The sequence below is a fragment of the Tachysurus vachellii genome, chromosome 25 (genome assembly GCF_030014155.1).
Source record: "Tachysurus vachellii isolate PV-2020 chromosome 25, HZAU_Pvac_v1, whole genome shotgun sequence".
NCBI lineage: Eukaryota > Metazoa > Chordata > Actinopteri > Siluriformes > Bagridae > Tachysurus > Tachysurus vachellii.
In genome coordinates, this window is record NC_083484.1 from 4,533,600 (window position 1) to 4,550,000 (window position 16,401).

Consider the following 16,401-nt stretch of genomic DNA (forward strand, 5'->3'; position numbering starts at 1 on the left):
CCATCAACACAACTTTATCATTTGCACATGATCTGCATATCTCAGGTGGTCTACACTTATCTTGTTACACCGTTCTTTTTTTTAAGTAGATTTATTAACATACTGTTACTTTATTTCTTGGACAATTTACCATCTAACTTTAAACAAACTAGTATTTTCAAAAAGTAGACTATTTATAAACTATTGCATTTGGTTGTGAAATAGAATAGTAGTTAACTTAATTCTGTATGCTCATTAAATTTTCTGTAAATCCATATATTTGCATAAGTATTCACCACCTTTTTTAAGTGTTGTGTTGACCCCAGGGTCAGTACTTTGGTAGACCCATTTTAACCCTTTTTACCAGTTCACTGGAAGACATTATCAAACAGTATAAACTAATAAACTTGATCAAATTACGTCTGATATTAAATGAGTCAGGACACAATTGGCTTTCAGTGTGAGACCTCTGTTTTCCCTCTGTTGATAACATTATACACAATTTTAGTGATAGAAGGTAACACCTTCAAATTGTAGATGATTATGAACAAGCGATTGGGGCATCTGGGGTCAATAGAAATGGGGTTGACGTTACAATATCAAATATCACTTTGAAGATAGAAACTTTTGTATGAAAAAAAATAAATCTTTTTAGTAGACTTGGTAAAAACAAAACTAATAAAGAAAACCTACAAATTTTACTTACATATAAACCATTAACCACCTCTGTAGAATGTGACATGACAAAGTCATTGGATGCTGAACATTCATTCATTCATTCATCTTCTACCGCTTATCCGAACTACCTCGGGTCACGGGGAGCCTGTGCCTATCTCAGGCGTCATCGGGCATCAAGGCAGGATACGCCCTGGACGGAGTGCCAACCCATCGCAGGGCACACACACACACACACACTCATTCACTCACGCAATCACACACTAGGGACAATTTTCCAGAGATGCCAATCAACCTACCATGCATGTCTTTGGACCGGGGGGAGGAAACCAGAGTACCCGGAGGAAACCCCCGAGGCACGGGGAGAACATGCAAACTCCACACACACAAGGTGGAGGCGGGAATCGAACCCCGACCCTGGAGGTGTGAGGCGAACGTGCTAACCACTAACCCACTAAGCCATATATATATATATATATATATTTTTTTTTTTTTTTTTAAGTGAACATGTTCAGCATTCAGTGAGCAGAAATATGCCGTGAAGCTTTCCCACGGAGTGAGGAAGAGGTGGACAGTTGAAGTGTCCAATGGAGTTATGAGATTTGCGCTCAAGCTATTTTCAAGACTTGATCGATATGTGAAAAAATATGAAATTGACCAAATTTGGACATACGAGGTTTCCGTCCGACAGCGACGAGTATATAACTGATAATGAAATGCTTATACAGTATAGTGTAAACATGTTACCAGTAAAACCTTGTAAGCTTCAGCCGAAGGAGAGCTAACTAGAGATTACTACAGTTTATTATTTATTGCAAATAATTTGAGAAAATGTGTGCTTACAGTTTGAGCTGCAAGACTTTTAGGACATTAGGTCTCTATTCAGCTTTACACATCTAAATCCAGATATTTTTGCCAAATATTTTTGCCAAAATTGCTCAAACTCTTTCAGACTGGATGGATAACATTTGTAAACTGCAATTTTCAATTCTTGCCCCAGATTCTGGACCTGTAGCGAGATCTGGGATTTAACTGGCACATTCTAAAACATTAAGGCTATTAGTTTTGAATTGCTTTGGCAGCATGATTAAGCTTGTGGTCCTGTTGGCAGGTTACCCACTTCCCCAGTCTCTAGTCTCTTTCTCATCTAGAACAGATGTTCTTCTAGGATTGCCCTGCAATTGGCTGCATCCTTCTTTCTGTCAAGACAGTTTCCCAGCCACTGTTGATAAACAGCATTCCCACATCATGATGCTACCACCATCATGCTTCACAAGGGGGAAGGTGGTTGTGCAGCAACATGTGATACTCAGTCAACATCAATATTCCTGTTTTTTTTTTTTTTTTTTAAGATTTTTGCCTTAAAATTGCAGTAAAATCCATTTTAGTTCCAGGTTGCAAAACTATTACAAGTTGAAAAGTTCAAGTGGGTTGAACACTTATGTACCAAAGCAATTATTTCTCAATCCACTAAGGATATAGGAATTCAGTTCACACTCAAAGGCTCAGACGTGCCAAAAAGCTACAGTGTCACTCCAGGACACAGCAACATAATCAAAGGCACATTCAAATCATCACGCCTTACTGTTTTTGTACAGGGGATGCTGCAGGAAATTGTATTTCCCTTCTTAGCATGGTATTAATCCACGTTAAGAATGCGTGACAGGATTATTGTGTCACACGGCATTAATGCACATTAACATCCTGACTAGTGGGACGTATAGAAAATTGATTTCCGGCTAGGAAATATGCAAGCAATGGATTGAGTGCTCACGTGATCTACTGAGCAAAGCTCTGACACTACAAGGATTCAGATTACATCAATGGTAGACACACTTGTGGTGGTTTGGGTGAATGATGTCAGTTTAAAAAGAAGTATATTTTCATTATGAATTGGATCTGCATACAAAAATCAGCCTGAGATGTTTGGCCTTTAGATGTCAAACTTAGACACTTACTATAATAGAGTGAAAAAAGTTAAGGTGACGTGATGGTTATTTTTTGGTAAGTTATGGCCTTGAAGAAATATAATGAAGCTGCCAGATCATATTTAGAGCCATCCCATAATATTTTTAGGCCACAAATGAGTCTCATCGCCATGAATTATTAAATCAATAGGCCTAACCTTTTGTGGAATGTAATAATTAATACTTAAATGGCTTCCAGTTAAAGAGAATGACTGAAAAAGTTTGGGAATCCATTGGGAATTTATTCAAGGAGGCTAATAGTACATCCACGACACAATGCATCACTTCATAATAACTTTATGCATCATTTGAAGATTAAAGTGAACAGGACAATTACGACAGTATAAACATTCTTCTTCTTCTTCTTCTTCTTCTTCTTCTTCTTCTTCTTCTTCTTCTTCCTCCTCTTCTCCTTCTTCGTCTTCTTCTTCTTCTTATTATTATTATTATTATTATTATTATTATTATTATTATTAATATTATTATTATTATTATTATTATTATTATTATTATTATTATTATTGCCGTTCCAGTTCGAATCATTTTGCAGTCTGTAAATGTGTTTGTAAACTAAACAAAAAAAAAGTCTGCAAGTTCTTAGCATTACTACATACTCACATGCATAGGTTGATAATTTCTAATCAGAGAGAATTTAAGAACATTCAAGACACAGCTGATTGACAAAACGCCTTCTTCATTGATATGGTGCCATTACTTTTTGTATGTAATTTAAATAGCTAGAACTTTTGAATATGAATTTGTGGATTTCTTTTTATTTATATTAGTATATCATTAAACTCAAACTCAAGAGCTCTCATATGATTAAACTGAATGAACTTATTCTTTTTTTTTTTTTTTTTTAAGTTTCTTCTGTAAATACATTTGTGAATGATTTTTGAACAAATTTCTTTGTATCCAAGTTCATAAATAAGGGTTAAAAACACTGAACATTTTCCACTTTATTTCCATTTTGCAGTTAAGTTTTGGAGGGATGCCGTACTCAGGAAAACTCATCTCAGTAGGCCGGAGAAATTTCAAAGGCTGTATGGAGAGTATCAACTATAACGGTGAAAACATTACAAACCTGGCTAGAAGGAAGAAAGTAGACACGTCCAGCTTTGTGAGTTCAAATCTCATCCTTTAAACACATCTCTACACCATATAAGGCTATGATGACCCTTTATTCAACCGTATTGCACAGAAAAGCAACTCAAAATTCTAAATCTTGACACAGATGATCTTTTACAGCAGCAAAAGACCACACCAGGTTCTACTCGTGCTAGTCAATAACTTCTGTGGTCTTCTTCTGTAGCCCATGTTCTTCACAATTCAGCATACTAAGGTGCTTTTTTGCACGTCATGGCTGTAAAGAGTTGTTATTTGAGGGCCTTTTTATACCTGGTCACTTCATGTGTTTTCTCTGATCCGATAGCTATCTGATTTGTTAAAACCGTTCCATTTACATTAGGCCACATAAATGCGTCTTGCCGAATCGGATATCGATCTGATCTTACTGCTCCCGCCCAAAATGCTAATATTTTTTAACTCATTTCCGGGGTAACTGAAATGGAACACGCTTTGGTGTATGCGGTTTTCAGAATGCAATCAAAAAGAAGACAGAAAAACTCGTTACGACGGTTATGCTACAAAAAACAGCGTTTACTGTTTGCTGCATTTTCGATGGCGGCAGCAGCGCATTTTAAGATCCAACGAGACACCTGGGTGAAAGATCACCTGCGAGTGACGTACTTCCGTTTGGGAGGAGTATAGCGCTGACGTATGTGGCTTGAACAGCCACATTAATTTACACCTGTCCAGATTCATCTGAAATGCATCCCAGACCACCACCTGAAGTGGTTTGAAAAATCGGGTTTATATCCGTCTAGAAAACGTTTCAGAGGGCATTTAGACCTAGTCTTTTTACCATCGGATAGCTATCTGTTCATAGAAAACGTATGGAGTGACCAGGTGTAAAAACCCCTTAGTGTATGTTACTATATCACACTTTATGTCTGAATATTAACTGAAGCTCTTCACCTGCATCTGCATAGTTCTATATATCTACATGATGCATAAAAACTTTGAATAAATGAATTGTGTAATCACAAACCCATACTTGATATAAAAATCCATATTTTTTGCCTCATATACAGAATAAAATAGTGCATATTCTTTCTGTAGCGTTATTATGCTAAACAGATTTGAAATATAAGATTTAAACGAGCTTGGCTTAAATTTGACCAAATCGCTTTAGGCTGTGGATTGTGACAAATCAATTAGACATGCCTGAAATGTTGGCAAAGAACACACATTACAAGTTTTTAATGAACAAAACTTTTGCTTGTTGAATAGGTTGGGGGGGGAAAGCCTTTTCTTTTTTTTCTGCTAGCATTTTGACAAACTTCTTTCAAAGTCTATGGACTAATTATTCATACAGTAGTTGGCAAATTGCATTAAAATTCATCAAAACCCAAGGTGTCGAATGTAGTCATTAGCGGTGGCACCGTGTTTATGACATGCTCACAACGGCCGAATAATATTTTTTTATTTTAGTGTGACGAGATTGATTAAGCTCTCTTTAAAAACGGAGCTGAAGTGCTTTTAAGGTTCCGAAACAGCCGTTTAAAAAGCACCGCTGGTATGAAAGAAAGTGCTAGGTTTTGACTTCTTGCTATTAAGTTATTTATTTATTTATTTATTTTACACTACACTATAATTGTGCTATAGCTGCAATTTCAGAGAGCGATCTGTAAACCTACAGTATGTTCCGCATGAGAGATCCCACGACACAGTGAACTCATAATAGAGGCATTTCATGCATTGATTTGCTCACTATTCATTCTGAGGGTTTAGTCCTCGGAATGAATTCGAACGCATCGCTGTAGTTTTAAATATGCATTAAGAAACAATACGTTTGGGAATTAGGCCATAAAACTTGATTAGATTTTGATGTCTGCGTTTTTTTCTTTTACAGGGACAAGGTTTGCCATTCATATAAATAGAGCTCATTAAAACGATTTTAGCCTCACGTCTACTATAATAATGCTTTTCTGATTTTCTGTTCCACGTAGCGTAATTTGACATTCTCCTGTGTGGAATCTCACACCTTTCCGGTTTCCTTCAACGCCACGAGTTTCCTGCAGCTGCCTGGTAGAACGGAGAACAACATGGTGTCTGTGAGCTTCCAGTTTCGCACGTGGAACTCTAATGGCCTGCTGGTGTTCAGCGCGCTGGCTGACGGCATGCTGGAGCTCACTCTGAAAGACGGAAAAGTCACGGCGCACGTCAGCAGCCAGCAGCAGAAGAACCTGGGTGTAGACATGACCTCAGGTACGGTTATGTTACAACTTGTCTGCTTTCATGTAGCTTATTATCTAATATCCAAAACCAGTCTTAATTACACACCAGACAAGTTGGAACTTGTTTAATCTCAAGGCTGATTAAACACCATTTCACTTCTAAAGCAGTATAGAAGCCTTTATTTGTCACATATACATTACAGCAAAGTGAAATTCTTTCTTTGCATCTCCCAACTTGGTAAAGCAGAGGGTCAGCCATGATACAGCGCCCCTGGAGTAAAAAGAGTTTAATTAAGCGCTCAACAGTGGTAGCTTGACAGTACTGGGGCTTGAACCTCAAGCCTGCAATCAACAACCCAGAGCCTTAACTGCTTGAGCCACCACTTCCCCATAGTCACATTCAGATAGAATAAGATTTCCAGACATGCATCTGTTCAGCATTGTTGCCAAGGATGTGTGTAGTAATTCTGCTCAATTTGCACAGGATAAACTCCACACTTTCACCAAACTCCACACTGAGTTTTTCTTCGGGCTATAAGTGAATAAGTGAATCAATGTGTTAATCACTGAGGCAGGATATGATTGCCTGAGGGCACTGCCTGCCTTAGTGATTAACACATTTACCTCCAGGGCTAATGGGTTTGATTTGCACCTCTGTCCTGTGTCTGTGGAGTGTCCATTTTTTTTTGGTGCTTTATGGGCTACCTTCGGGCACTCAGGTTTCCTTCCCCAGTCCAAATACATGTGCTGTAGGCTGATTGGATGTGTGTCATGCAATGTGTTGGTACTCTGTCTAGGGTGTCCTGCCTTGTTTCCTGGAGTTCTCTGGAATAGACTCCTGGTCTGCTGGTTCCCCACATCCCTGTGTAGGATAACTGCTATACAGAAAATCTATGTATTTCCTGTGGTTACTTCTGATAGTCATTTTTACAGACTGTAAAATATGTGCATGAACAGACATATTTACATTTATATTTACATTTACAAGTCAAGTCAAGTCAAGAAGCGTTTATTGTCATTTCAACCATATATAGCTATTGCAGTACACAGTGAAATGAGACAACGTTTCTCCAGGATCATGGTGCTACATAAAACGAAGACAGGGCTAGGACTTAGTAAGTTGGTCCTAGCCACATACTGTAAAGTGCAACTGTGCAACTGGTGCAAACAGTGCAGGACAAGACAGACAAGACAGTGCAGGACAAGACAGACAAGACAGTGCAGGACAAAAGGTTACAAGACAATACACAAAAATATAAAAAAGACAATACACAAAAGACAGTACACAAAAAACTGCGCCGACCGACCAGTGTCAATACTATATGTAAATACTGTAAGTTCAGACAATATTGCGTGCAGTAATACTAGAATGAACACAGTTTCTTAGCAGCAGGTCCCTGAGATAGTGTATAAGATTGTGCAAAAACAGCAACAACTGAAATGTACAGTATGTGCAAAATGACTGAAATGTTAGACAGTGTGTGCAAAGAGCAAAAAAGTAAAAAAGTGTGCAAAACAGCATGTAAACAGTTTGTAAACGGTAAGCATGTAAACATTACATTACCGCCATTTGGTAGACGATCTTATCAAGAGTGAAATACAAAATCGCTTTGACGTCTCGATCGATGAATACATTAACACTTGTTCACTAGGTTACAGACTTAGGATACCGTCAACCAAAAACTCTGTTCAGGATTGTTGTTTTTTCAAGCTGAGAAAAATAAGCATAGACAAACACTATAGGATCAACAATGCTATACAATATAACAAAATCTAAATAACACAATTCTAGTACAAGTTGATTTAAGTAGATAGCACGCAAAAGTCTGAATCCTAAATGACCAGAAGATTATACATTCAAAATAAAGTGACTTTATATTCAATATATTCAACATATATAAAGTATACAGTATATTCATAACAATATATTCAAAAGTACTGACACGACAGATTAACCCTTGTATGTTGTTCGTATGTTTGTTACTCAGCCAGTGTTCGTGGGTCTGGTCGACCCGCTGCATTTTTAGGTTTTTAATTCAACACAATCAAAAATTTTATATTAAAATACTCTACAGATGTTTACTTCATCCCAATTACAAGCAATATAGACAGCATATATGGTTAATATTTGCCCTTTACCTTTATTACATCACATTTTTTAATGAAGGTGCTACTCGTTTTTTGCTGTTTTTTAATAAAATGTAATAAAAAAAGAAAATCAAATTTAATCAAGTTATGAGTGGGAAAAAATCAACAAATTTACAAGGAAGCAAAGTTTTACAAAACTATTGATGTTTATGAATATGGGTCCCACAGATCCGAACAACATACAAGGGTTAAATTGACGAGGTTAAATTCTCACAGGTATACCAGATAATTTCCTACTATTAACCTTCCCATGCAAAACTAATCGAGTTAACTTTGTTAACCTTAATGCACTCTATGGACTGTTTTATCACTTTGTTATATCAAGGAAAACTCGAGACCGACTCGTGTTATAACACAGATTGGTATTAACGGGATCGCTGAGTTTGCTCCATGATACTCTGAGGCATTTGTGAGACTTTGCATGTGAGTCAATAAGGATAAATCTAATAGAAATGTATAGAAGTTTCTGAATCTGGTAAGTTTACTCTAATTCAGAAACTTCTATACATTTCTATTAGATTTATCCTTATTGACTCACATGCAAAGTCTCACAAATGAATACTAAATACATTTAGTACACAAATGAATACTAAATACATTTATTATTTAAATGATCGTGCTAATCTTTTAACATTATATACTAAAATTACAGTAGTTAGCGTTCAACTGAGATCTTGCCCACACATCAATTAAAACGATGTGAAATCCAAGAATACAACAAGCCTTTTCCGTCAGTCGAAAATTAAAATTTGATTTATTCATGGCAAGTCACAGCAGGGTTTTGCTCTTTACTCTGCAGGCATTTTTTTTTTTTTTAGCTTGGATGTATAATTGTAAGACGTTTTATTAATTTTCAAAACTCTGCAAGATTTCATCCTCCTTGAGTTGTGTGTAAATGTTTTTGCAGGTCAGATTAAACGCACCAATCTTACAACTACAGATAAAACATGGCATATTTCTAAACACTAATTTCCTGTAAACTACTGTGCATGTGCATTAATATTAATAATGTGTTGATGCTTAGAATTCTGTATCATTTAATGCCTTTGCATTACATTACCTTTGCATGTTTCTTTTTTCCCCCTTGAGCAAAACTAATAAGAAGTAAGAACGGATGGCTTTGCTGGATATTCAATTACAAAACTAAACTGACATGGCCACTGACATTTTCCACTGAAATCTGTCTCTGCAGAGCAATAACAGTGAAGTGGGACAGGTTGACTAATCACACTGATCCCTGATGGCTTTGTTCCGCAGTATAAATGCAACGGCATGAAAAAAGAAAACCCTCGTCTTTGTTACGCATGATGCATTTTGTTTTTCTTCACATTGGTGTGCTTTCTGTTGCAATTCAGGGACCGATGCCTTCGAGGCATGTGAAGATTTGTGGAGAAAGATAATGAGATCTGCCTATTGCTTTTCCCAGTGCTTTATCCAAAAACGGTTTCACCCTTCTCTGAATAAATAAAGGCCTCCGGCTTTTATGAATTTGACTCAGTTTGGTGCTTTGGCGCTAAATATTCGGTCGCCTGAAGTGATCTGAGAGACCTCATATCCCAAGCAATTTTCCTGAAAGCATACAGCTTCATAATCAGAGTTTAGCCGAGTCTAGCCGAGAGTCAGAACCTCTACTGTATTATTTTTTTATTATTATTATTTTTTTTCTTTTAATACAGTTTCTTCAGAAGGTCAAATGTGAATACTTTATTCCACCAAACTGATGCAGATAAAGTGACAGTTTTAAAAATAAAAAAATTCTATATTTCAATGTAACTTTTCATTTCATTATAGAATCATTTATTGACATCCTGAGTATGAAGCATTTACATTTTTGTTTCCCATGTGTCTTTGGGAATTTCCTCTGGTTCTCCATTTTACTTCTACCTTCTGATCATATCAAATCATTTTTGTCACCTTCAGCAAAGTGAACAGAAACACAACCATGATGCATTGGTTCTCATGACACACCATCACATCTTGTCAACCAACAAAATCAAATGAATTGTTGGTTGACAAGATGTTTGTTTCCGCTCTTATAGCCCATCTACATCAAGACTGTGATACGAGATGCTTTGTTGCTCACCATGATTATAAGGACCGATTATTATTTGGGTTTTCGTAGCCTTCCTGTAGCATTATTTGCCACTAACATTCATTAGATCACATTTTATTCTTTATTCTGATGCATGGTGTGGACTTTAACTGAGGCTCTTGACTCGTATCTGCATGATTTGATTGGATAATAGCATGAACAAACTCAAAAAACAAATCAAAAAGTCATCAGTATAAAGAAATGAATAATTTCCTAGGTGTAAGTATGATATAAAATAAGTCAGGACTCTGTTGGCTTTCAGTGTGATTTTTCAGTTTCAATTTTTCCCTCTGTAGATAACCTTAACCAGAATTTTTTGTAGTTAAAGATAAACAACTTCAAATTTTAGATACTTCTGAATAAGCACTTGCGGCATCATGTGGAGCAGAAATGGGGTTTAAACCACCATTTACTATAGAATTAGAGACATTTGTGTGAAAAAAAATCCAGCCATTTTGATTTTTTCTGAACTTTTTTATGAAATGAATCTAAAACCTACCAAAACCTCTTAAAACTTTTGAGTGTCTACTTTCATATGATCCATTAACCTCCACTGTGAAGTGTGACATGGCAAAGAAAATGCTCTTCATTGTCTCTAAACTGGGACTGGGGGGACTCTAAAATGTCCTGCCAGAGCACCGGGGGCCGCTGACAGATGTATTGTTGTTTATCTTTATGTGATTATGTCTTGTACTGTATGAGTTCATCTGGTTCCCATTGCTCCTAATGTGCCTTGTTATTTATACCCCTACTCTTGTGTCATTTGTTTGTTGAGTCATCGTTCACAAAATGCACCATGTTTGCCGTTGTGTGCTGTCACATTTAATGTTCTGTTTCTATGTTCTGAGTAATCTTGATTGTGTTTGTTTTAGCCATGTTACGTAGTTATCAAGTGCTCTCATTTTGTTTAGTGCCATCTCTTGTTTAATTAAGTGACATTTGGGTATGTTCTCATCAAATAAACCATGGTACGTCTTTATCCCTGCACTTGGGTCTGCTCAATCGTGCTACGCCATCGCCGTCGTGTCACATGGACATAAACAATACAGGTGCAAATGTACATTTTTAAATAAAAAGAGTTTAAATGTTAGGTGCGATTGGTCTTCCGAAATGTCTGAAATGGTCTTCAGGGTTTAAAGGCTCAATGTTAACAAATCTTGATAATTGCGTACACAGTTAGACTCATACATCAGCAGTACAATAAAGCTGACCTTTTTTTTTTTTTAATGAGCTGAACGTATAAACAATTTAAGACATAAACTTGAACACAGGCAAACTGAATGGTTCTAAACACCAGCTGATACTTGACCAGCCTCACAATCCAGTGTTTTTATCAAAGCCCTGAGTAACATTCTCCAATGGCCTTCTTTAATGTTAAATAACCTTCTGTGCTTTTGTCCTGTAATGCTATAACCTGTACAGTCTGCCATTTATTCATTCTCTATGCCTCATAAACACCCAGAATTTCATCTCTCGTCCCTGAAGTCTGCAGATTCCGCCTTAAAATACAGATTCAGCAAAAAAAAAATCCATACAAGGTCAAAAGATAAAGAGCCTGTTCACACTGCTATTAGGATTTATTATATGAATTTGAATGTGATTGTATCCATCTCTGTGGTGTCTGATGAAGTATTATTTTATAAAGAAAGAAATTTCCTTAGGTGTAAACTGACATACTAATAAATCCACATAAAACATTCAGTACCGGCTTGAATAATGTGGATATTTTTATATTAGGTTTGAGTATATTTCCCGTTGAATCCAAAAGCTTCAAATAAAAATAGCTTTACAGAAATATGTATATAAGTTCAGGATATAAAGTATAAATTTAAAAATTTTGCAAAATTAACATTTCTGAGATGATATTAGGAAAAAACCTTTAGAGGAACCAGACTCAACCTTGTATGGGCGACACAAGAGAGTCACTCATTTTCTACCGCTTATCCGAACTACCTCGGTCACGGGGAGCCTGTGACTATCTCAGGTGTCATCGGGCATCAAGGCAGGATACACCCTGGACGGAGTGCCAACCCATCGCAGGGCACACACACACTCTCATTCACTCACGCAATCACACACTACGGACAATTTTCCAGAGATGCCAATCAACCTACCATGCATGTCTTTGGACCAGGGAAGGAAACCGGAGTACCCGGAGGAAACCCCCAAGGCACGGGGAGAACATGCAAACTCCACACACACAAGGCGGAGGCGGGAATTGAACCCCCAACCCTGGAGGTGTGAGGCAAACGTGCTAACCACTAAGCCACCATGCCCCCTACACAAGAGAGTGTGATTATTTAATTTAATTTAATATTAATTCTAGTTTTAACATGAAGTTTTTCTTGTTAATACTATGAAGAATGGCTCACTGTTGGAGAGCTGGATTTGCAGATTTGCAGATTTGTTCATGGACACTACAGTCCAAAGTGACGTGACATACAGCTAAGTACGGTGACCCATACTCAGAATTCGTTCTCTGCATTTAACCCATCCAAAGTGCACACACACAGCAGTGAACACACACACAACATGAACACACACCCGGAGCAGTGGGAAGCAATTTATGCTGCGGCACCTGGGGAGCAGTTGGGGGGGTTCAGTGCCTTGCTCAAGGGCACCTCAGTAGTGGTATTGCCGCCCCAAGACTCGAACCCACAACCTTAGGGTTAGGAGTCAAACTCTCTAACCATTAGGCCACGACTTCCCCTAGACACCTCTGAGATTTCTAACTCAATATGTTTTAAAGGCAAATTGTACATCTAAAAAGCTCAAATTAAAGAAAGAAGCATGATATGTACCAAAGACGACTGTCAGGGAATTGTAGAGGCGGCAGATTCTGCAGATCTTTATTTTATAAGGTGTAAAGGAAAATATATACAATGAGTAAATAAAGGAAAAGAGCAAAACATACAGACAACAAACAACATCAGCAGAAGCATGACCATATAACACAGACCGAAACTAAACATAAGTAGGGGTACTGATTAGTGGAAGACACAAGGTCATGTGATGTGCAAGAGGCTGATGGGTAATATAGTCCAAGTTCCAATTTGAGCATAACCATGACAACAACACGGAAACAAAAGAAATATTTAATGTGACCTTTATGTAATAAAAATGCAACTTAGTTTTCAGCCTCCGTATTAAATTCTATTCTTGCAATAGAATTATGTTAAACATTATTCCAGGGTAGCTTGTGTATCAGTAAATAGGCTGCTATTCATTTTTTAAAAGAATGAGAATTTCTGTGATTTATTCGTCATGCCAAGAAATTCTTCATTAAAAGAAGCATCTGAAAATGTGTTTTCCTGGTTTCTTAAACATATAATCACTGGTAGTGATGCTCATTAATCACAGCTTAGTGTCTGTTGGTTTCACGATAAACAGGAGAACAGGAAAGACTTAAGCTCCGTTCACACTGCAGGTAAAAGTGGCCCAAATCTGATTTTTTTGGGGTGAAGTGACCAGGTCAGACTTCTTCAGGTGTAGTGTGAACACTCAAATCTAGCCCAGATCTGATTTTTTCAAATCAGATTCAGACCACTTCCATATGTGGTCCTGAATCAGAATCTGATTTTTTCCAATGTGGCCGCAGTGTGAACAACCAAGGCGGATTTGATGCGACTTTTAAGTCAATCTACATCGACATTCGTCACAATTATGCGCCAGCGAGTACGCACACAAACGTGACTACGCCTACAAAATGGATCAAATAATCAAAAGTTGCCCTCGACATCCGAAAATTTTCAAAACACTGCGTCTCTGTGCTGCCATTACACAAACATTTAGAAAGGAAAGCGAAAATGCTTACTTCCTCCATAATCTCGCTAACTATAGCGCAACGGCGTGCTGCGTGTGACGTCATTGTTATTGTTCGTTTGTGCATGCGGGTCAGTTCGAAACAGCAAACAGTTCACACTGGTATCTGATATAGGCCACATTTTAAAAGGTAATATGAACAGCCAAACAAAAAAATCAGATCTGAGCAAAATATCCGAATTGAGCATTAAGACTTGCAGTGTGAACGCGGCTTAATTGTTTTCGATACCTTTTACTGAATTTGAAACCTCCTGCTCTTCTCTAAAAGTCAAATTCCGGTTGTAACTCAATGAAAAATGGCCTCAGGTGCTCTCACTTCCATTGATTACTTATTTTCAAAAGCTTTTTGAGGCTTTGCTTGTGGGAAAATGTCCTTTTAAAATGTCCTTTACATAATGTCCTCCCGCTGTGTGTTTAAGGACCTGAGGAGTTAAAGGTCGTCTTGAGAAAGTGGCTGTAATTATGCAGGAGGATTAGTGATTAGCCCTGGTTAATATGTCAGAGTTCAAGTTGCCCACTCGGTGTTAACACGGTTCACCTCTTCTTAATTAATTGGTGAAGTGGGAAGTTATCACAGAGTCTCAGATGGGCTGTAATGAGGTGGAATATGAGCCAGCTGGTATAAATGTGCAATCTAGGGCAAAAATTTGAAAAAAAAAAAAACATTAATGGCTTTCTTAACATGTGCATGTACATCTTAATGTGAAAAGAACAGCAACACCTGCAGTGTTCATTGAATACAGTTGAACAGAATGATATTAAATAAGGGGGCACGGTGGCTTAGTGGCTTTGCACCTCCATGGTTGGGGGTTCGGTTCTCTGTCTCAACCTTGTGTGTGTGGAAATTGTGTCTCCTCAGTTCCAAAAACATGCTTTGTAGGCTGATTGGCATCTCTAAATTGTCCACACTATGTGTGTGTGTATCCTGCAATGGGTTGGAATCATGTCCAGGGTGTTCTTCCAGGAGTCCCATGGATGGATGGAGGCATGAGAGGGATTTAATGTATATATCTATGAATTCAATTCAGTTCAATTCAATTCAATTCAAGTTTATTTGCGCTTTTTACAATGGACATTGTCTCAAAGCAGCTTTACAGAACATAAACATAGAGCAGAAGGTAAACATAAGGAAAAGTATAAAGAATTAATATAATAAAAATTCAAGATATATATAGTTCACAGTATGTTTGTATGTATGTATGTATGTATGTATGTACAGTATGTATGTATGTATGTATGTATGTATGTATGTATATGTATTTATCCCCAGTGAGCAAGTCTGAGGTGACTCAGGCAGCAGTGGCAAGGAAAAACTCCCTTAAATTGGTAAGGAAGAAACCTTGAGCAGAACCAGACTCAAAGGGGAGCCCATCTTCATATGGGTGACACTAGAGGGTGTGATTACAAATATACAGTCAAACAAATGTTGTATTGGTGTAAGGATCACATGGAGTTCAGATCTCCTCTTAGTATCACAGAGTCCAACTGGAGCTGGTAGATCTGTAGATGTCTCAGGATTCTCACAGAGTCGGCCTCATCTCAGTGGAGGTCCGAGATCTTCATCGCACAGAAGACGATCGGAGCTGGTACAATGTCTGGATGCCTCGGGATGGGTAGAAAGAGAGAAGCGGTGGAGAGGGATTAATATATCTGCTGATATATCTGCTGTTCATAAAAATGTGCAAGTCTAATGTAATAGTGCACAATATTATGGGATGTATTATGTGTACGCCTGACTAAAGAGATGAGTTTTTAATCTGCTTTTGAACTGGGAAAGTGTGTCTGAGCTCCGAACACTATCAGGAAGACTATTCCAGAGTTTGGGAGCTACTATGAGAAGTAGAATGGTAGTATGGACGATGTATAGATGGATGGGTGAATGGAGGGAAAGATGAATGGATGAGAGGGATTGAATGTCTATATCTATGAATAGTACTGTAGGATGGAAGTATGGATGGATGGACGGATGAGATAGATGGATGTAAAACCTGCTGCTAATACACAAGTGTATATATGCTAAATAAATGTGCTAAATATCTATGAATAGATGTATAAATGGATAGATGGATAAATGGATGGATGGATGGATGGATGGATGGGTGAGAGGGATTAGTATAGTATATGTATAAATGAATGAATAGAAAAATAGAAGGATAAACAAACAGACAGAAGAAATACTGTAGATGGATGTATATTCAATTCAATTCACTCACTCTCCTTCTACCGCTTATCCGAACTACCTCAGGTCACGAGGAGCCTGTGCCTATCTCAGGTGTCATCGGGCATCAAGGCAGGATACACCCTGGACGGAGTGCCAACCCATCGCAGGGCACACACACACTCATTCACTCATGCAATCACACACTACGGACAATTTTCCAGAGATGCCAATCAACCTACCATGCATGTCTTTGGACCG

At 37.7% G+C, this 16,401-nt stretch overlaps 1 protein-coding gene across 1 annotated transcript in view; it reads left to right on the top strand.

Annotated features, from left to right (window-relative positions):
- Nucleotides 1–16,401, top strand: part of LOC132840416 (contactin-associated protein-like 2) — a 132,087-nt gene that overhangs the window by 46,655 nt on the left and 69,031 nt on the right. Inside the window, exons 7-8 of the mRNA XM_060862050.1 lie at nucleotides 3,598–3,741; nucleotides 5,693–5,951. Of these exons, the coding sequence (XP_060718033.1) occupies nucleotides 3,598–3,741; nucleotides 5,693–5,951 (403 nt within the window). The remainder of the gene's footprint in view (nucleotides 1–3,597; nucleotides 3,742–5,692; nucleotides 5,952–16,401) is intronic.